At 35.6% G+C, this 23,336-nt stretch overlaps 1 protein-coding gene across 2 annotated transcripts in view; it reads left to right on the top strand.

The window, feature by feature from the left end:
- The window catches only part of EXOC4 (exocyst complex component 4), a 914,582-nt gene that overhangs the window by 657,959 nt on the left and 233,287 nt on the right, over positions 1-23,336 (top strand). For both annotated transcript variants that reach the window (XM_074193663.1, XM_074193664.1), the window contains one exon: positions 9,205-9,424. In XM_074193663.1, the coding sequence (XP_074049764.1) occupies positions 9,205-9,424 (220 nt within the window). The remainder of the gene's footprint in view (positions 1-9,204; positions 9,425-23,336) is intronic.

The raw sequence follows: 23,336 nt of genomic DNA, 5'->3' as shown, positions 1-23,336 counted from the left end.
TCAGCTAATTCAGAGGTATCAAATGTGCAGTCACATGCAACCCATGACAATCACAAAGTGCCATGGAACCAGATTGAAATGTAATTGGGAGAAAGTTAAAAAAATAAACAGAAATGTAATAAAATAAAGATAGTATTGCATTTTAAAATGAAGTCAGTATGTGGCCCTCAGGAATTCTTATGTAGAGCCTAGTTCCCCATTTTTTATTTGAATTTGACCCCACTGATCTTGTCCAGCCTTCTCATTTTACAGATAAAGAAATTGAAACCCAGAAAAGGGGAGTGATTTACCCAGGCTCCCACAGAAAGTATGAGACCCATACAGGATTGCACCCCAGACCATCTGACTCCAGGTGTTGAATCTTGCCCAGGCATAGAAAGTCATCCAAAGTGAAAGCCTTTCCTTCCCTTGCCAAGGTGGCTAGAAGAGGAAATAAAGGTCATTTGCCTCCTTTCTCTAGAAGCTATAGACTAGGGGTCCAGAACATTGCAGGCACTAAATTTCAAATCTCATTTATGATTTGTTTAATCCTTTCTTGTTATGGGTAAAGATTACACATGGTACCTGACAGATATAAAATAAATTTATATAAGTATGTGATTATAGGATATGTTTAAGTTATTAATATATTTAAAATATATGCATGCATATATATGAACAGTTTTTGAAAATTTTAAGGTACAGATTCATGCATAATAATCTCCAAATAGATTATTTTTGTCAATCCTAATGATTTATCCTAAAAAACAAAAAGGTACATTTATCTTTCCTCATCTCCAGACTTCCTAAATCAGAAAAAGGCACATAGAAATCCTATAAATATACAAAAGATATAAAACTACTGAGACCGTCACTTATTTCAGAGCAACCACTTTTTTATAAGGAAAACATTTGAAGTTTGAGGCTTAAGTCTTTTTTGATTTTTCAAATTCAAAAAAACAATCAATCTTTCTTCATTAGCTCCCTAATTATAATATATAATTTTTCACATGCTGTTTCACCAGTATTCACTGGTATATGAGCCCTGCTTCTATTTAGAATAAATCAGTATTGGTTAACCTCAGTGGTTAGGCTATGTTAAAGCCTCATGTTTAAGCTTATAGCCCAGAGTTGCACAACCTGTTGATTCCAAGTGATTAATCAAATCAAGAGATGACTAATTCCATGTTAGCAGTTAGTATACATCTTTTCCCTTGGCTTATGGCCATTACTAGGAGGGAATGAGAGCCAGAGCTAGAAACTTTTTGTATTATTTCCTCCAAAAGAGTAATTCATTTCAGGAGCTCATAAGAGATTTGGACATGTAGATAAACTGTCAGTACCTTCCTAACCTCCATGCTCACTCCTCTCTCCATCTCCCTTCTCCCTCCCTTCCTGCACTGGTCTAGTACTATTAGTTTAGGCCCTATCTCCTAGCTTCTGTTAATATTCCCAGCTCAGAGACCTGAGAAAATAACCTTAGAAAAAGAGTCTTGTCAATCAATTGGGTCACAGGATTTTGAGCAACAAAGGACTCTAGAGATAAATATAATCCACATTCCATACTTTGCAGATGAGGCAACTAAAGCTCACAGAAGTTAAGTAATTTGTTCAAGATCAGAAGAAAATAAATAATAGTTGCTGGATTCAAAGAGATCTTTTCAACTCTTAACTGTATCACTGTCTCTTTTTTTATTAATCTCTGTCGATATCTACATCTATCTATCTATCTATATATCTATCTATATATATAATATATAACTACCAAGCTAAAGAACTATTAATTGGAGTCTAAAGTGTTGTTAGAAAAAGTAACATGTCATAAGATAATATCTTAGGCTAATAGAGTCTATAGGCTATAATCACTGACTTGTCATTTAACTTAGCAAGGAATTATATTAACTAGCTTCACAGAAGGAATCTAAGAGTATTTGAGTCCAATCCCTTACTTTTCTCCATTAGGTAACCAAGTACAGAAAGATAAAGTGTCTCATCAGCTCACACAGATAGTGAATGGCCAAACTGGAACTGGAGCCAACATCCTCTCACACCAAATTCAGAACTATTACCTCCATGACATCCTACTTAGCTCAAGGTTTACTTCTTGTCTCCACATTGCCAGTAGGGATCCTGACCTTTACAAAAGATGCAATTATAAACCAGGACATGACCATTAATAAGCCAGTTTAGGGAAAGAATCAAGGTGGCAAAGTAAAGAAAACATTTAAGTGAGTTCTCTACATTTAAAATAAGGACTCAAGTCAAACTCTGAAGTGCCAGCTCACACAAAAGGTTAGAGTGAGATGGTCTTGTAGCCCAGGAGAACTTAGGAGTTCAGAAAGAGAGATCTGTGACTTGGAAGTAGCAGCAGACTGGAAATCCATGTGTTTGAACACCAGTGGCGCAACTTGGTGGTGATAACGAAATAAGTAGCAGCTTCAGGAGCTCTCAAGGTAAAGAGGATGAGGGGGCTCCTGGGCTAGCACTGGATGCAGCAGTAGACTGTTCGGCAACTCCATTACCTATACCCTCTTGTAGACTGTGATTCAAGGGCAAAGAACAGCCCTTTTGGTCAAGAAAGAATGAAAGCCCTGAAGGGCAGTATTGCTTTTGGGTCATGAGAGATCAAGGGCCTTTCCTGGATGAAGATCAGAATATACAGATCAGAAGAACCATGCTCACACTCCTCCCCAGATTGGAACACATTGGAAGTATTAAAAAATTCCACACCTCCAGAATAGCTCTGAAAATAACAGTGCAAAAACCTCTGCAGCTTGAGACAGTGTCCCACCCCTCCACCCCTAATCCAGGAACAGAGAACCCAAATTAGGATAGAAAAAGGAGCAAATAATATCATGAGCATAGAAAAGATCAAGACACAAACTCAGAAAAAAGACAATGAATTCAAAACATCCACAAGCAAAACTTCAAAGAAAAATATGAATTGGCCACAAACCCAAACAAGAATTCCTAGAAAGGCTAAAAAATGATTTTTAAAATCAAAAATTGGCAGAGAAAAAATTAGGCTAAAAAGTGAAAGCAAAGGAAGCACAGTTAACAGCTTTGCAAAAGATATACAAAAATACTGAAAAACATAACAATTAAAAAAAATAAAATTGGTCAAATGAAGGAAAAGGTAAAAAGTTTCATTGATAAAAAAATAGCTCTTTAAAAAGCATAATAGCCAAATGGAAAAAGAAGTACAAAAGGTCACTGAAGAAATTAATTCCTTAAAATTTAGAATTGGAAAATGCAAACTAGTGACTCCAAACATTAAGAAGCAATAAAACAAGGTCAAAAGATTGAAAAACATAGAAGAAAATGTGAAATATCTGATCAGAATAGCCTCTAAACTGGAAAATAGATCAAAGAGTGATAATTTAAGAAATATTGGAGGCAGCTAGATGGTGCAGTAGTAAAAGCATCATCCCAGAAGAACCTGAATTCAAATCTAGCCTCAGATATTTGATACTTAAAAGCTGTGTGATCTTGAGCAAGTCACTTAGTACCCCATTACCTTGCCAAAAAAACCAAACAAACAAAAGAAAACAAAACAAAACAAAAAGAATTATTGGAGTACTTGGAAGTTATGATCAAAGAAATGATCAAAAACTGTCCCAAATCCTAGATTCAGAGGCTAAAATAAAAATTGAAAGAATTTGCCAATCACCTCTTGGAATAAAACTCAAAATAAAAACTCCCAAGAATCTTATAGCTAAATTCCCAAGTTCTGATATCAAAGGGAAAATATTGCAAACTGCCAGGAAGAAACCATTCAAATACCATGGACCTGCAGTCAGGATGACACAAATTTTAGCAATTACCATGTTAAAGAGGGCTTGGAATATGATATTCTGGAAGGCAAAAGAGCTGAGAGTACATCCAAGAATAATCTATTCAGCAAAAATATGCATAATCTTTCAGGGTGGAAAAATAGACATTTAATGAAATAGAGAACTTTCTAGCATTTCTGATGAAAAGACCAGAACTGAATAGGAAATTTGAAGGAAAAGGGAATAATTGAAAAGAGTGTCTTATAAAAGGGAAAGTGGGTAAAGGAGAGCAGTGGTCAGAACCAAAATATAATGGAGGAGAGTACAGAAAGAGAGTGAAGGAAAGAAAGGGAGAGAAGTGCAGTTAGTAATTATAACTGTGAATGTGAATGGGATGAACTCATCCATAAAAAAGAAATATATAACAGTTACTTAGAAATCAGAATCCAACAATATGTTATTTACAAGAAACACATGAAATATCTTGCTAAAAGACACCATAGACAATGAAACAATATTAATACTAAAACATAATCATCAAATGGCAAAGTATTCACATTTTTAAAGAAAACATTAAATGAGCTCCAAGGAGCAACTAAACAGAAAATTCTACTCTCCTAGTATGGTAGTTTTCTACTCTCAAAGATAGATCAATCTAATCATAGGGGATAAAATAAAAGAGATTTAATGAAAAAGGAGGGTGGATTAAGGGAGCCAGTAATCTAAAGCAAAACAGAATTTTGAGGAGATTAGGGGAGAGACAGACAGGCAGACTGAAAGACAGAAGGATAAACCAGAAAACTAGAATAGAAGGAAATATACAATTAGTAATCATAATTGTGAATGGGAAAGTAATGAACTTGCTCATAAAATATATGCAAATAGCAAAATGAATTAAAAGCTAGAATCCAACAATATGTTATTTACAATAAACACACAGAATACAAATAAGGGACCAGGGCGGACTCTGTCATTACTCTTCAGTTGAGGTTAAAAAAAAAAAGAGAGACAGGAGTAGCAATCATGATCTCAGACAAAGCAAAAGAAAAAATAGACCTGATTAAAAGAGATAAAGCAGGGGAAACCACATGGCCTCTGAATTCTCAAGCAGGTCTGCAGGCGGTAGAGCTGCCTCCTCAGATCTCTTTATCAAAATTATGGTAGTACTGAGTTGAAGATGGATTTGGCTTTTGCTGGTAAGGGGCCTTGTCAGATGAGGAGGCATGGCTCTGGGCAAAGCTGGGAGGCAGAAGTCCAGCATCAGAAAAAAGAAAACTTTCCTGTCTCAGGTCCACACCTGGCCAGGTAACCAGGAAGGATCTTGGCATGGGAAGGGCTGCAACTCTGATTTAGAATCTTGAGAGAGCTGCCACCAGTTTTAATGGGAATGACTGCAAGGCAGATGTTGCACTTCCTGTCAGAGAAGAGGCTGAAATTGTAACCAAATTCACTTTGTCCTCTGGAATGGTTAGTGGAAGAAGGCATGATTGAAAGTCCTATTGACAAGCAGTTTAGTTTCTCTTTATGAATGAAGAATGAAGATAGCAGATTTTTACCCAAAAATAGACTGACTATTTTTCTTCAGTACCAAAAATGGATGAATCATCTTGTCTAGAAACCTAATAAAATTTCTTAATATTTAAAAAAAGAGGTAAGCAGGGAAGCTACATCCTGCTTGAAAGAACTATGACAATAAGTAATATCAATACTAAATATTTATCCACCAAATGATATAACATCCATGTTCTTAAAGAGTAAGTTAAATGAATTGCAGAAGGAAATAGAAAAACTATTAGCAGTGGTGGATCTCAAATTTCTCTGCTCAGAACTAGATATATGTAACAATAAATAAGAAAAAAGTCAAGGAGATGAATAGAATCTTAGAAAAGTAAGATAAGACAGTCCTCTCTAGAAAAATAACTTTTCTCAGTTATACATGACACTTTGGCAAAAATTGACCATGTATTAGGATATAGAAACCTCACAACCAAATGCAGAAAAGCAGAAATATTAACTGCAACCTTTTTTAGACCTTAATGTAATAAAAATTACACTAAAGGGTTATAGAAGCATTGATTAAAAATGAATTTGAAACTTAATAATCTAATCCTAAAGAATGAGTAGATCAAAGAATAAATTATAGATATAATCATTTTCAGTAAAGATAATGATATACCAAAACTTGAGGGATATAGTCAAAGAAGTATTTAGGGGAAAAAATATTATCTCTAATTTCTTACATCAATAAAATGGAGAATGAACCAATTAATAAATTGAGCATGAAACTAAAAATAATTGGAAAAGAACAAATAAAAAAAATCTCCAAAATAAACACCAAAATGGGAACTCTTGAAAATCAAAGTGAGACTAATAAAATTGAAATAAAAAAGCTGTGAATTTATAAATAAAACTTGGAACTGGTTTAATAGGGAAAAGATTATACACACACACACACACACACACACACACACACACAGAAACATACTGTTGGTTAACTTGACTTTTAAAAAAGAAAGAAGAAAACCAAATTACTAGTGTCAAAAATTAAAAAGGATGAACATATCACCAATAAATATAAAATTACAGCCATTATTAGGAGCTATTTTGCTCAATTATATGCCATTAAAATGGACAATTTAAGTGAAATGAACATTAACAGAGGAAGAAATGAATGTTTAGATATAACCCTATCATAGAAAAAGAAATTAAACAAGGTATGAAAGAATTTCCTAAGAAAAATTCCCCAGGACCAGAGATAGAAAGGACCACAGAAAATAAAATATATTTTTGATTACATGATAAAAATCTTTTGCACAAAATAATATAAGCCAAAATTAGAAGAAAAATAGAAAATGTGGGGAAGAGAAATTTACAAGTTTCCTATATAGGAAACTGATTCAAATTTCTAAAAATAAGAGCCATTCCCCATTTGATAAATGGTCAAAAAAGTTATTAGTTAGATGTAAAAATACTCTAAATTACTGCTGATTTAAAAAAATGCAAATTAAAGCAAATCTGGGCCCATCTATCAGAATGGCTAACATGACAGAAAAGGAAAATGACAAATACTGGAGAGAATGTGGGGGAAAAAATGGTTCTATTGCGCTGTTTGTCAGGTTGTGAATTAGTCCAGTCATTCTGAAGAGCAATTTAGAGCTATGTTCAAAGGGCTATAAAACTGCATTGCTCTTAACTCAGCTATAACTTCACTATGTCTGTCTCCCAATGAGATCAATGAAAAGGGGAAAGGACCTATTTGTATAAAAATATTTATAGTACCTCTTTTTGTGGTGGCTAAGAATTGGAAATCGAAGGGATGCCCACCAATTGTGAAATGGCTAACCTTGTAATGGTATATGATTGTGACAGAATACCATTGTCATGACTATAAGACATGACAAGCATGATGCTTTCAGGAAAACTGGGAAAATTTACATGAGCTATTGAAGCAAGCAGAACCAAGAGAATATTGAACACAGTAACAGCAATATTGTAAGGATGATTAATTGTGAAAGACTCAGCTACTCTGACCAAAACAAAGAACCAAGACAGTTCCAAAGACCCCATGATGAAAATGCTATCCACTGCCAGAGAAAGAATTGATGAACTCTGAATCACGATTCAAGTAAACCCTTTTTATTTTCTTTATTTTTCTTGTTTTATTATTTTGTCTGGTGTTTTCTTTTGCAACGTGGCTACTATGAAAATATGTTTTTCATGGCTTAACATGTATAACATAAAATTGCTTGCTTTCTCAAGGAAGGAAATAGTAATGGGAAGGAAGGAAAGAATTTAGAACTCAAAATTTTAAAAAATTAATTGTTAAAGTTGTTTTACTTAAGCAATATTTAACTAAATACAAATATATCCTTTAAAAATAAACTAATTTGGTACACTAGCACTTTAAAAAAACATTAGATTCCTTTTACTTGTTTGTTTTTTTTGTTTTTTTTTTTAGTTTTTTTGCAAGGCAAATGGGGTTAAGTGGCTTGCCCAAGGCCACACAGCTAGGTAATTATTAAGTGTCTGAGACCAGATTTGAACCCAGGTACTCCTGGCTCCAGGGCCGGTGCTTTATCCACTACGCCACCTAGCCGCCCGATTCCTTTTTCTTAATCACAGATCTTGAGGAACATTTAATAAATATTTGCACAGAGTTGAAAAGCCTTCTGAAGCAGGCTACTAGATCATCTATTTCATATCACCAAAATTAGCTGGGTTTTTTGTCTATATGTTAAATTGCTTTTTTTTTTTAATTTTATCTAGAGAGACATTGGGGCTTTGTTTTTTGAAAATGGCAAGCCTGCATCCCTCTGGGAAGTTAGAGACAGTATCCTGGTTATGTCTAAGTTCTTTTATCAGGAAATCTGTCTCTCAAAGAAGATCTGAGATGAGGACTTGTAGCCAGTTGGAGAATCCCCTCATTGGAGAATCTAAGAAAAGGCTGAATGACTTTTTCAGTGGTACTGTGGAATGAAGTGAGGAGGTTGAGCTAAGTGGACTCTCAGGGCCCTTCCAAGTCTTAGATTCTATAATCTGACAAAATGAGATTTTAAAAAGGTTGGAAAAAAATCTTTGTATATGGTTTTGGTATCCAAATATAAAGTAACTATTCAAATAAATAAAGCCTCTGTTCCCCCACCCTTTCCCTATTACCCTTGAGGGCATGCTATTTTCCTAGATGCTCAAGGCTGTAATCTAGGAGTCATCTTGTATGCCACACTATCTCTCACCATCTCCCCTGCCCCACCTTATGTCCAAGTTGTGGCAAAGACTTCAATTTCACCTTTGCAACCTCTCTTGAATATGCCCCCTTCTCTCTTTGGACACTGTCACCACTGGAGTGCAGGCAAGTCACCTAGTCGAGACACATTCATCCCCTCTTGATTCTTGTAATAACCTGCTGGTGGTCTAACTGCCCCAACCCTTCCTCCATTCCAATCCATCCTCCTTTCAGCCACCAAAGTGATTTTCCTTGAGTTTGAACACATTACTCTTTACATGCTTTCAGTATATTCCAGGAATTCCCTGTTGCCTCCAGGATCAAATACAAAATGCCTTGTTTGTGGTCTAACCTCTTAGCTTTCCATTCTTCTTGTGTTTATTCTCTGATGGCCACTCTTAGATCTGGTGATATTGGTCACCTGGATGGTCTAGAAACAAGCCACTCCATCTTTTAGCTCTGGCATTTTCTCTGGAAGTCCACCTTGAGCCTGCAGAATAGCAGTTGTAGAATAACAGTCTATAGCATGTGCAAATGGGAGATAATCTTACTGTAATCCACTGTTCTAGAGAATTCTACCTAGAAAATTGACATTATGGGACTGTCCCCCATTTGGTCTATAGAAGTGTCCCAAGTCTGAGGATGCTTTGAAGGCATTTTGAAGCCATTCTGTGACTGACCTCTTTAGATTCAATGAGTTCATAACACGGTTTCTTGCTTCTCTTCCAGGTTTATTCAGGAGATTGAGCACGCCCTAGGGCTCGGCCCGGCTAAACAGTGTCCTCTTCGAGAGTTTCTCACCATGTACATCAAAAACATCTTCCTCAACCAGGTCTTGACTGAGATAAACAAAGAGATTGAAGGTGTCACCAAAACATCGGACCCTCTAAAGATCTTGGCAAATGCAGACACCATGAAGGTGCTGGGAGTGCAGCGGCCTCTCCTCCAGGTAGTTAGTTATCCCAATGATGCTTGAATGTAAAACACACAGAGGTTTAAAATGGAGTCACAAACCCTGGGTTCGAGTCCTCCCTCTGGAACTTATTTTGATTTTTAAAAATCCCCTGAGATGTTTCAACAGTAGTGTGTAAAGTCCACTTCTACCCAATTAACCTAGCAACCTCTGACAGGCATGTGGTGTAGTGGGAGGGGAGGGCTGCTCTTGGAGCCTAGAAAGCTTATAATGACTAGCTACATCATACCAGGCAAGTCACCTAGTCGAGACACATTTATTAAGTGTGCAAGGCTATGTGCCAAGCACTAACGATAAAGAATGAGGCTCATGGAGCAGGCAATGAGCAAACAAATATGTACAAATGACCCAAACACAGGATAAATGGTAAATAATTAAGAGAGGAAAGGTACTAGAATTAAGAAGGGTTAGGAAAGGCTTCCTGTAAAAGATGGAGTTTGATTTAGGATTCAAAGGAAACCAGGAAAGCCAGTGGGTAGAAATGAGCCAGAAAATTTCCCCAGGCTCAAGGTGGACATCCAGAGAAAATGCCAGAGCTAAAAGATGGAGTGGCTTGTTTCAAGACCATCCAGGTGACCAATATCACCAGATCTAAGAGTGGCCATCAGAGAATAAACACAAGAAGAATGGAAAGCTAAGAGGTTAGGCCACAAACAGGGCATTTTGTATTTGATCCTGGAGGCAATAGGGAACTGCTGGAATATACTGAAAGCATGTAAAGAGTAATGTGTTCAAACTCAAGGAAAATCACTTTGGTGGCTGAAAGGAGGATGGATTGGAATGGAGGAAGGGTTGGGGCAGTTAGACCACCAGCAGGTTATTACAAGAATCAAGAGTGTAGGGGATGAAAGGCCTGCACTCCAGTGGTGACAGTGTCCAAAGAGAGAAGGGGCATATTCAAGAGAGGTTGCAAAGGTGAAATTGAAGTCTTTGCCACAACTTGGACATGGGGGTGGGGCAGGGGAGATGGTGAGAGATAGTGTGGCATACAGGATGACTCCTAGATTACAGCCCTGAGCATCTAGGAAAATAGCATGCCCTCAAGGGTAATAGGGAAAGGGTGGGGGAACAGAGGCTTTATTTATTTGAATAGTTACTTTATATTTGGATACCAAAACCACATACAAAGATTTTTTTTCCATTCAAACAATTTCCTATTTATTCTAGATGCATTAATTTTATCTATGCAAAAGCTTTTAGTTTTCAAGTAATCAGTTTTCTATTTTATTATATTTTATGATTTCCTCTGTCTCTTGTTAAGAAAACATTTCCCAGCCATAGCTCTGAGAGGTATGTGGTAATTTTTTTATGGTATAATCTTTAATACTAAGGTAGACATCTGTTTAGAAGGTTTTGTTGAACTTAGTGTAATTAATATTAATTTCTGCTAGACTGCTTTCCAGTTTTCTAACAGTTTTTATCAAATAAGGAACCTTTCCCTAGATAATTTGTTTTCTACAGTTGTTCTTGAGTTCTATTGTTTTTGAATCTCCCTTGTCTATTTTTTCAATTGATTTAACTATATTCCTAATCAATACTAGATGGTTTTCATGACTGCTATTGAATAGTTTAATTTAAAATGTGAGAGTACTATTCATTGGGCAAAATTTGAAACCTAAATGAATCTCAGTTTCTTCATATATAAAATGAGGATAACTATAATTGCAATATCCACTTCACAGAAGTGTTCTTAGGAAATGGTTTTGTAAACTTCAAAGTGCTAGAAAAAATAGTAGTTTTTTCCCCCTCTTGTTTTAAGGGGGTATTAGTAATTCATCTGGTTAAGTCCCCACTCTCAATTAGGATTGAATATGGATTGAATCTCAACCAATTCAGGGCTACACTGGAAATTACTCAACTGGCTCAAAATGAATCTAAAGCCAGATACAAGCTGTATTGTTTTTTAATAAATTGTTTTAATTAGAAGATGAGCTTGTTTGGAGATTAAAATTTCATTTTCTCTATTGATATGTGACCTCCTTAGTATAGATCTAGGCATGAATTCAAGTAAATGAACTTAAGATATTTTTCATAGGCCTCACAGTTTAGCAAGATTGTGATTCATTTCTCCTAAAAATTAAGAGACAAAGAGTATATTAAATTATAGTTATACATTGAATAGGATTGCAGACCATTATGAAATTTTTTTGGCTTCCTTTAAGAAATTCTTGAACACAACTAAGTTATAGCTAGATTTATGCTATCAGGAAAAATAGGAATTTAGAGTGTTTTATTTGTCATGAAATCCTCCAGTGTCAGATCTGGAAAGGAGTTTAGAGATCATCTTGTCTAACCCCCTTATTTTCCTGAGGAAATGAATCAGAGAACTTCAATATTTTGCTCCAAGTCCTCTAGCTAAAACCATGAGTAGAACCAAAGCCTCTCAGCTCTTACTCTAGAACATTTTCCACTCTGCCATTCTCTGGTTTCCTTGACAAAGGATTCACAATCTTTTTTGAATCGTTATGCCATCCTCATTTTAATGATAATTACTTCTTGAAATGATAGGTATCACATATGGGCATCTCACTGGTTTCCCTTAATTCTTTGACCTTTTAAGCATCATTTTGTTCTCATTATCTCCATAACTAAGAGCATTTATTGCAATGATATAGTCTTGTGGACCACAAAATTGTTTTTCTATTTCTAGAAAAGCAGTTCATCTTTTCTTTATTATTGGAGAAATGTGTTTTATGTTTTCAGATTCCCAGGGACTTGGAAAACAGTATGAACTTGAATGGAATGCCTATGTAGAATGTCTAATACCATATTATTAACATCCAAATTGATTATAATTCTGATTCATTTCTCCTTAGGTTATCCTCATTGTGGAGGGCAAAGGTGGAAGAACTGTAGATTAATGGATACACTAAGTTAAATGTATAGTTAAATGTGTCAAGGAAAAGGAAAGTAATCATTTTTCAGGATTTAAAAGGAAACAAGTTGAATAATACAGTTCATATTTTTCTTATTATCAAAAAGATCTAAAAGCCTCTCTTTTTAAATAGATTGCTCATTTTCTATATGAGGCCTTAGGATTAAGGGAAAAAAAGAAAACCATAAGATAGGAAAGAAAAACATAAGAGAAAATTTTTAAAAAGTGAATGTAGTGTTCATTCAGATCCTATAGGGTTTTTTTGTTTTGTTTTGTTTTTATTCCTCTGGATATGGATAGCTTTGTCCATAGCAAATCTATCTCTTGGGGTTGTCCTAGCCCTCTGAAATGCTGAGAAAAGTTGCTTCCATCAAGGCTGATCAACTCATAATATACATTGTTCTTTAGGATCTGTTCCCTTCATTTAGCATCAGTTCCTGTAATTCTTTCTATGCTTCTCTAGAATCTGACCATTCATGGTTTCTTATAAAACAATAGTACTCCATAACATTCATGTGCCATAACTTGTTCATCCATTTCCCAATTGTTGGGCATCCTCTCAGTTTCAAATTCTTTGCCTTTACAAAAAGAGCTGCTATGAATATTCTGGGGAACTTTTCCCATTTTTTTATGATTTCTTCTGGATATAGGCCTAGGATTGGAGTTGCTGGGTCAAAGGGTATGATCAGTTTTATTGCTCTTTGAGCATAGTTCCATATTGCACTCTAGAATGGTTGGATCAGTTCACAGCTCCACCAACATTGCATTAATGTCCCACTCCTCCCACAACCTCTCCAGTACTGAACATTTTCCTTAAAGCCTCTCTCTACATGTAACCTCTATGTGAAAATTGTATCAAGATAGTTAATCATAGGACTATCTGGAGAAATCATAAAGAGGTTATTAATACAATTATCATCATCATTGTTTTAATGTCTAAATAATTCAAAACTTAAAGGATCTATAATTTTGGGCATTCCTACTAACTGCAACTCCCTTCATAAGGTAAAGATCTCCTCAGCAGATGCCCAACCTGATGTTAAGCTTCCCTGCCTTTACCTAGACCAGTTCTCAGACAACAGACCCTCATCACAAGGCCCAGACTCGGGGCCTTTCCAGTTTAATCACACCTACTTGGACTGGCCTTGATGAAGTAGTAAATTTAGACTGGGAAATTTTTAAAAACTATGTTAAAAGTTGTATTGCAATATGGCATATACTCTGAACATCCATGAGTCCTATTGATCAATGAACAAGAGTTTTCTTTTTTTTAAAGCTATTTATTTATTTATTTATTTATTTATTTTGAGTTTTGCAATTTTTCCCCCTAATCTCACTCCCCCCTCCAATAGAAGTCTGTTAGTCCTTACATTGTTTCCATGGTATGCATTGATTTAAGTTGAATAAGTTGAATGTGATGAGAGAGAAAGCATATGCTTAAGGAAGAAAAAGTATTCTGGATACAGATGGTATTCTCCATCACAGATACTTCAGAATTGTGCCTGAAGGAATGAGCAAGTCCATTAAGGTTGATCATCACCCCCACCCCCCCCACCCCCATGTTGCTGTTAGAGTGTACAATGTTATTCTGGTTCTGCTCATCTCACTCAGCATCAGTTCATGCAAATCCTTCCCTGAATTCCCATCCCTCCTGGTTTCTAGTAGAACAATAGTGTTCCAAAACAAGAGTTTTCTAAACACTTAACATGTGCTTGAGTCCAGTACTGACCACTGAAGATACAAAGATAAAAAGCCACAACTGCCCCCAAGGAGTTCATTTTTCAAAAGGAGAGACAATGTGTGGACACAAAAAGGTAAACCAAGTGGATTCTGAGCTGAAATGACTTTGGAGATCATTTCAGCCACCTTCCCTCACCTCATCTCATTTTACTGAAGAGTAAATGCCACAGAACTAAAGGGCCCTGTCCATGGTCTGACAGTCTGGCAGTCCTACCAGAGCCACTATTCAAACCTAGGGTCTGATAATCAGCACAGATCAGAACCAGTGCTAAGGTCCAGGTTTGGGATTCCAAAGGCAGTGTTACTTCTACCTTTCAAGGGTGGCCTACTGAAATAACACCCTTGAGCAGGTCTGGTGTATATCAAATCACTCATAACACTATCGGGGCAATTTCAAACCCATCTTCTTCTTGTCCTTTAAATTAATTATTCCATCCTGAGAGTACATGAGAGATATGAATTGACCCCCCCCCCCATTAAGGTAACCTTGTCAGGGTTAGATAATTATATTGCAATATGTGACTGTGTTGACCTTGAATCCAAGGCCATTCCAATTATTAACCTCACAAATTTGTTTCTGGAAGTTCAAAATGCTGTTGTGTTATTTGGCCATTTAGCTGCCCTTTTACCAAGTTCCTTTTTATGGATATGCAAATTATTTAAACCATATCAATAAATGCATTTAATATTCTTACAGTGTTATGTGGACAAAAAAGCAAACTGGATGTTGCTGTATTTTTTTTGCCCATATTGAGAATTCTTTTCTAGTAATGATTGCAAAATCATTTCCTGAAGCAATTATTCATGGTCAAGATTCTGTATTGCTTAAATGTGTTTATATGACCCTTTGAAATGATTATTTCTAGGTTTTTATAAGTGTCTAATCTAAAAGAATATTAAATAATCAACTACATGTATTCTGCCTCAAGAGTCCAAGCAGAAATGTTGGCGAGAGAGGGGGTGGAAGGAACAAAAGGGGAATATTAAGTATTTGAGTATTGAGTTCTTCTATGCCCTAAAATTTATTTTTTCTATCAAGTTAACCATATTTTTTCATAACAGTACAAAATAATATAGCTCCAATCTCTCCTATGTCAACATCTTTTGTTATGTAACATCAATTAAGTTCAATTAAACAATTATTAAACACCATCTGGGTACAAACACTATGCTAAAGTACTGGGGATCTCAAATAAGGGGGAAGGAAAAGCTACCTAGATTCATCCATGTATACACCTGTCTAGGAAGTGAGGTTGCTGCCACTGAATCACAGTATTGTAGAGTCGAAAAAAGGCAGGTTAAGGGGCCCCTTGGAGAGGGACTGGACCTGGAGTCAAGAGGACCTGAGTTCAAATCTAGCTTCAGACACTTTCAAGTCACTTAACCTTGCTTGCCTTGATTTTCTTATCTGTAAAATTAACTGGGGAAGGAAATGGCAAACTACTCCAGCATCATTGCCAAGAAAAGCCCAAATGGTGTCACAAAGAGTCAAGCTTGATAGAAATAATGAACAACAAAAGGAGTTGAAAAAGTCTTCATGAATCATCTAGTCTAACCAATCCTTGAACAAGAATCTCCTTTATACCTCTACCAGTGAGATTATTTAATTTTTGTTTAAAAACAAAAACGTATTCACCCTTGTTGTCTACCTCTTATGCAGTTCTTATGGATTTTCCTACTAATTAGGAAGTTTTTCCCTTTATTGGACTAAAATATGTCTTTTTGCATTTTATACCCATTGTTCCTATTTCTGTCTTCTGTGACCAAGCAAAACAAATCTTAATCCTTCTCTCAGATGTTAGCCTTTCATAGAATTGAAGACAAATATCATCTCTTCCTCCCCACAATGTCTTCCTTTTCCTCACCAAATATCTCCAGTGCCTATACCCAGTTCTCATGACCTGATGATCCCAGTCTTCTCCCTTCACTTCACCCTCTGCCAAACTTTCCCTTTCCTAAATGTAGTATTTAAAACAGAAGACAATAATTCAAATCTTGTCATGCTAGGCAGAATCCACCATGTACTACAGACTTACTCTCATTCTGTATGAATCTATGAAATATATAGGGGAGGGTTGGGAAAGAGCATTTGTTAGGTACTGATCTCTATGAGACATTAGATGTCTAATACCAATGTGTTGAAAGTCCCTACCCTCAGGAAACACATTTAATTAGCTGGAGACAACAGTATAGTTGGGGGGGGGGGTCCCCAGGCTGTCAGCTTGCGTACCTTGTGCAGTGATGCTATCACATGTAATGGGCCACCTGAATTTGTGCTTGCTCACTGATCAGAATAACTCAGCCCATCTACCCCAGAGTGAATTTTTCACAGGCTAGTGATTTCTCTGGAGCTCTAGTCTCCAGGTGGAGGATGTTGTACAGATGGGGATGTTGTATAGATGCCTTCTTTAAACCAAGCTAGGATGGGATTTACTTTTATTTGATCATACTGTTGACTTGTTTTGAGTCCACTAAAACCCCTAGATGTCTTTTCTAATCACATCTCTGCTTTCTTGTACTTGATTATTTGAAACCAAATGTTGAATTTAAATCATAGTACCTGGCATGATGATGCTTATTAAATTAAACTTTTAACTATTGCCTCATTAAATCCAACTCTTCATTCTAGGCAATTAATTTATTAGGCTTGATTCAATATTAACACATCAGGATTTTTTTGGAACTTAACTCTCATCCAATATGTTAGTTATTCCTTCCTTAATCCCTTTTTCAAGTATCTTTCAAGTACACACACAGTCTTCCTCATGAACCAAAGTATCATCCAAAGCCATAGCATTTCTTCTCCTCCCAGGCTTATCTTCTTTTACACTTTACTTCTCATTCTCCCCACCCAGGGTACTTAACCCCTTTTTAAGTGAAGCACCCAATCTGATATAATTAACTATAAGAATCTGGAAGATCTCTAAGTACTGGGAAGCTCTGGAGATCTCACTAATAACTTTACAAATGATTGTTAAGTAACAGAGACACTGTCTCAGGACTGCCCAGTTTATGATGCCCTCATTAGACTAGGTACTTCGCACCTTGTGATTTAAGTGAATCAAAGTATAATGAGACACTTAAAGTTAACACCCCTGCTTTTTTTTTCAGGACTTTTTGTCTCAAACATAGTGATGTCATCTTAGAGCTCTTCAAGACCCAATTATACCCATATCCTTAGGTTCATTGACTTGAATTATATTCTACCCTCTAATTATCCTAAGAGAAGTGAAGTTCTAAAGAATTAGAATGTTATATCTTCCCTTTTAGGGTTGTATACAATTTGATACTAGACAGTGTTTGTTTAAAAATTTTGTTTTTTCAGTTCCCTTTTCGTTTTCCTTTTTTATGCATCTCTTCATTCATGTATTTGGTGATTGAATTCTTTATTCAGTTCTGGTCTTTGTTTCCAGAAATTCTGAAAGTTCTCCATGTCATTGAACATCCATCATTTTCACTGACAGTATATGCTGAATACTGCAGGGTAGTACATTCTGGGTTATAAACCCAGGTCCTTAGTTCTCTGAAATATGTTATTCCAGTTCTTCCACTCCTTCAGTGTTGAGGCTGATAAGTCCTGTGTTAGTCTGATTGTGTTTGCTTTATAATTGAATTGTTTTCTTTTTGCTATTTGCAATATTCTCTCCTTTATTTGAGGGCTCTGCAATTTCACTATTACAGCCTTTGGAGTTTTTTATCCTGAGGTCTCTTTCTGGAGGGATTCTGTGAATTCTTTCAGTGATTTTGTTGTTATCTTGTTCTGGTAGATTTGGGCAGTCCCCAGCTATTCCTTCCAGTATCGTGTCATCTGCACATTTGGTAAACATGCTTTCCAAGTTTAAAAACTGAACAATCCAGAACCAATTCATCTCTAAAATGGTCCTAATCAGCTGTCATCCAACCTTGGATCTGATACTTCTAATGATAGGAAAATCCCCACCTAAGAAATTAGGCCATTCCATATTTGCACAGCTTTAATTTTTAAGAAAATTCTCCCTGTTTGGTGCTATAACCTTTAACTTCCAACTCACAGGTTCTTTGGAACTTATCTCAGGACTTTTTATCCTTAGCCCTCTTGAATTCCACCCAGAGCAGATGTGGGAGCCTCTTGATGGAAGCCTATTCATTGTTTAGAAGCTCTAAGGGATTTTGGAACATTCCTGCTTCACTTTGTTCATGGAAGGGCTCTCTCTCATCTGTAGGCATATTGCTGTTCCATGATCATACCATTGCTTAAGGAATGTCTCCACATTTGTATATCACAGATATATCCATATCTGTATATCACATTCTACACAATATATAATATATATAATACTGATTATATCCATATACATTATATCCATATCCATATCTGTGTATCACATTATATACGATGTATAATAGCATTGTACAAAATACACATGATACCAGATGTGGTGGTGACAGCACTTAAAATTGAGACCTAAGACTATTTTTTTTTTACCTAAGACTATTTAATAGTCACTCATTCATCTTGTAAGGGAGAATTCTCAATAGTTCAGGGTCAGATATATAGGTGTAGTTTCGAGAGAAAAGTGTCATTTTTAGTGACCATACTCTTAAATCATTCTTCTCTCCTCTATAATACAAACAATTGTGCTGAAAGGTAAGAGGAAATCGATTTAGCATTAATTTTTGAGCATCTTCTCAATTTTTCTTCAGATGTGTAAGTAGTTTTTATCCTACTGTGATCTTGGCTTAAGACTCACAATGAGAACTTCAAGGATTAAAAATGAAGCTTAAAAGTTAATGGGCTTCTGACTTCTACTAGCATGAAAAATGAAAGAAATTAGCATTAGCACTTCTTTCTCTTTGTTTTTTTTTTTGTAAGGCTGTCATGGTTCTTTTCAATGGTCTATACCAGCTGCAAGGCCAAAACATACTGATTGGAATTGAGGGGGAAACTTCAAAGTTTCTTCTTTTGCCTTAGTGAGAAATGTTCCTCATCTTTTGAATTTTGAATCTATAGGACTAGAGTTAAAAATGGACTGAAGTGGACATCCCTTCATGTCCTGCTAATATATGGTCTAATGTAATGGAGGGTATTAAAAACTTAAGGTCTATTCATCAACATTTCTCTTGTTTATTATTGACCTGGGGAATATAATTTAACTTCTTGACTCTTCATTTTCTCTGCTTAAATATGAGAATAATGTCAGCTCCTGCTTATCTAGTCAAAGAAATTGTGTTTGTTTGTGTGTGTGTGTGTGTGTGTGTGTGTGTGAGAGAGAGAGAGAGAGAGAGAGAGAGAGAGAGAGAGAGAGTGAGTGTGTGTTTTGTGGGACCAGGTTAATAGGAGATGTAAATGTGTTCAGGGCCTTTTAATTGGTTCCTCCTTGCCTACAAGAATCATTATAAACTCATCACTCTGACATTTTCAGGCCCTCCATTTGGGGTCTGACTTATTGTAAACAAATCCTCTAGCTGAGGAAGAATATTTTTTTGTTCTCTAGCCATATTCAGTGTTTATCCAACATCATGCCTTGGCTCATGTCATTCCATGTACTTGGAATGGCCTCCCCTATATCCTCACTTTTCCAAATTCTACCTATTCTTCAAAGTTTAAAAAGTGCCACCTCCATGATACCCACTCAAGTCTTCTTCAATTTGATGTGGTCTGTTTCTCCTCTAACATGATCTAACCACCAACAACTAAAAAACATTTCCTTCATTTTTATTAAAGTTATTTGTTTAATATTCTTATTTAAAACTCCTTGGAGTTGGGGCTTATGTCTTCCTCAGTTGTTAATGTGGTGTTATATTGGTTATTGGGTGCTTGAATTTAAATTTGTTGAAGTAGGACTTAAAGATGTCAAGTAACAATGGTGGTAGAGAGTTTAATGATGGTACAAAAACCTAAATGTTCATATTTGCATTTGGATTTCCTCTGATAGAAAATTCCTTGGAAGTGTGGGTATTATAACATTGTACCCCAAGCCTACCTGTCTTCTGCAGGCCTACAAGGCTTACCTAGTGAACCCTAATATAGGTCTGGAGCAGTTGCAAATGTGTTAGTTGAAGCTTTATGAAGACATTACTCTCTGGCAATAAGTATGATCTTTCCCAGACTGATTATCTTAAGCTAAGAAACTGCCAGGGACCACTTGCAATTTTCCCAAGGAAGTATGGCCAGCAGAAGTAGCATATTGTTCTTATCAAATCAAATTATGTTAATAAGAAAGAATGATTGAAGTGAGTGCCATTTGAATGGTGACCAGTTGTTATTTTTCCTCTCTCGTACTAAATAGATCTAGCTTTTATTAATTTTGACACATTAGTCCCATTTAAGGGCTGCTGGAAATCTTAAAGAAAATCATTAAGTTGAGATGAGGCCTAGTCAACTGGATTTTCTAAAAATTATTTTTCCCTGAAAAGTACATATAACTGAGACATTCAAAGGATGTGTGTGATTATAATAGACTAAGTATAATAATGAAAAATATAGCCAAGAAGTCCCTAAACTTGTACCTTATTCTTACAGTTAAACTTCATAATGGAAAAACTTGAGCACAAATTCACCATGATTCTAATTTAAAAATTTTCCATTTTAAAAATTTACAATAATTGGCATTATTATATTATTCATCACCAGATTGGCTGCCTCCATAATATTTTAGTATTCTCACGTGGTCAACAAGAGAGAAGTATTATATTCTATAATCCCTGGTAATATTCCTTGTTTTAGGGAGGGGAGGGTTAGGAAGGTGATGTTAAGAAGAGATTCATAGTGGCACTGTATTTTTGCTGGGTTTTCTTTCTTAAATGTTCCCCTTGGTTTCCGGGGTTTGATTTGGTTGTTTCATTTGGAATATCACTCATCCATCTTCTATGGAAGTGGAATTGTGTCAGCTCCTTCTAGTTGATGTCAGTATCTAAGGACCTTCTAATCTTAAATGTGATCAGATGTCCCCTTTCAGTTGTATTATTATTTATATTACTCAGATTAGTTAATAACTTACATTTCTATAGTTCTTCAAGGATTATAAAACCTTTTCCAGTACAGGTACTCCTCAAAAAGTATTTTACTTTTATTCTTCATTCTCCTCACTATTATTGACTAATGACAGGTATTTTATGCTCTAAGGATGTAGAGGTAAACACCTTACAATATCAGTTCTTATCCCATCTCATAGCCTCATGAACTTGATCCTCTAGAGAACTCCCTTTTACTTTAGAAGGAAATCATATTGAATTCTGACTGAGAAAGGATAGAAATGTTCCACAGGGTATTACCATCTTTTCCATAACATGCATACCTTCTACTGGTCACTAATTTAATATTCCCTGTTTTGGTTCATAGAGATACTCAATATCAGAATACTGTAATTACTGATTCAAGCTGCCCTACCATTGAATCTTTGGTAATGTCCTAAAAACTTTTTCTTCTCAGGTTAAGGGAATCTAACATTTAAAAATCTGAGTTTTCAAACAGACAATACAAGATAGTGCCTCATAAAAGAATTTTTCAGTTTATAAAAAGTCATAAATTTCTTTTTTTGTTGTTAAATCATTTTTATTCTAATAAGTGACTCGTTTCATTTATTCATTTGATTCAATAAACATTGATTAAATACCTACTAGGTATCAGGCACTATACTAATCACTGTTTAAAACTTTTTAATCATTGCAGCCTCCCTCCCAATTTAGCAGAATACTTCCTTTTAACAAAGAAAATTAAGTAAACTAAACCAGCATAACAACCATGTCTGAAAACAGATCTCATTTAATTCTTGTAATCCACCCTTTTTCTGCCAAAAGGAGGAAGGTATATTTTACTGTCAATCCCTAAAATCAAAATTGTTCATGGCATTCATTAGTTCTTTTCTTAAGTGTTTTCCTTTACATTTTTGTGGCAATTACATTAAGTTCAATAAATCAACATATATTTATGAAACATCTGCCATATATTCCATTGTTCTAGGTACTGTGTTGCAATGAAAACGAATGAAACAATCTATACCTACAAGAAGCTCATATTCAGGAGAAAAATGCACATTTGTAAATTGATACAAAATAGTTAAATTCAGTGTAGCATGGTAGTTGCATGGTAGTTGCAGGTATCAGAAAGGCTTTATATAGAAGATGGTTCTTACCCTATATCTTCAAGGAAGAGACATCCTCTGTTAGACCAAGATGAGGAAAGAGTAAATTTTGGACATATGGAACAGGACATGCAGAGACATGGAAACAGGAGATGGAATATTATGTGTAAGGAACAGAGAGAAGACCAGTGTGACTGGAATCTAGAATGTAGGAGGGGGTACTAATGTCCAGTGAGGCTGGAAGGGTAGAGTGAAGCTAAGTGGTAAAGACCTGTAAAAAACTAAACAAAAGAGTTTATGTTTAATATTAAAATTAATAGGAAGTGACTGGATTTGATTGAATGGGAAAATGAGGTTATATGATCATAAGATGCTAAAGGAGAAATTTTTTTTACAATTGTGTGTAGGGTGAACTGAAGTATGGAAAGACTTGAAGCAAGGAGACTAATTAAGAGGCTATTGCAGTAATCTAAGTGAGAGTTATTGAGAGCCTGAACTAAACTGTTAGCCTTGTGAGTGGAGAAAAAGGGATAAAGTAAGACATAAATTATGAAGGTAGAAAAAGCAAAATTTGACAACCTATGACTCGAAGAATGGTGGTTTCTTCAGCAGAAAGGAGTATTTGAAAGGGAAAGATAATGAGTTCTACTTAGATATGCTGTCTCCAAGACATACAATCTGGATTATATAATTTATGATTATGCAATTTATGATACAGTATTGAAGCTCAGGGGAAATATTAGAGCTATATACATATGTGTGTGTTTTGTGTGTGTTATGTAAGTATGAGAGTGTGAATATGAATTTGGAGATAGAGTTGAGATACATAGAGATGATGTTAAACTGATGAGAGCTGTTGATATTATGAAGAGTAAAGTATAAATAGCTCTGGTACTGTAGTCTACTAAGACTTCTCCCCCTAGATCTCTTTCAAAATGACTGCTTCTCAACCATACTTGCCCTTCCTGGTTGGGATTTTTTGTTAGCCAAATGTGTTTTGTACCCAGCTTCATATTTATCTCTATTGAAATTTTTCTTATTGAATTCATCCCAATGTTCTAACCCATCAGGGCCTTTTTTAGATCCTACTCCTGTCAGCTAGTATATTAGCCATCATTCCCAACCTTGTATCATCTTTAAATTTGATAAGCATGACATGTATTCCTTTATCCAAAAATATTGACCATGACAGAGGAAAGTACAGTTATCC

The sequence above is a fragment of the Macrotis lagotis genome, chromosome 7, assembly GCF_037893015.1.
Source record: "Macrotis lagotis isolate mMagLag1 chromosome 7, bilby.v1.9.chrom.fasta, whole genome shotgun sequence".
Lineage (NCBI taxonomy): Eukaryota > Metazoa > Chordata > Mammalia > Peramelemorphia > Peramelidae > Macrotis > Macrotis lagotis.
Note: the sequence above shows the minus strand (reverse complement) of the source record. Positions and strands in the feature narration are given on the sequence as shown.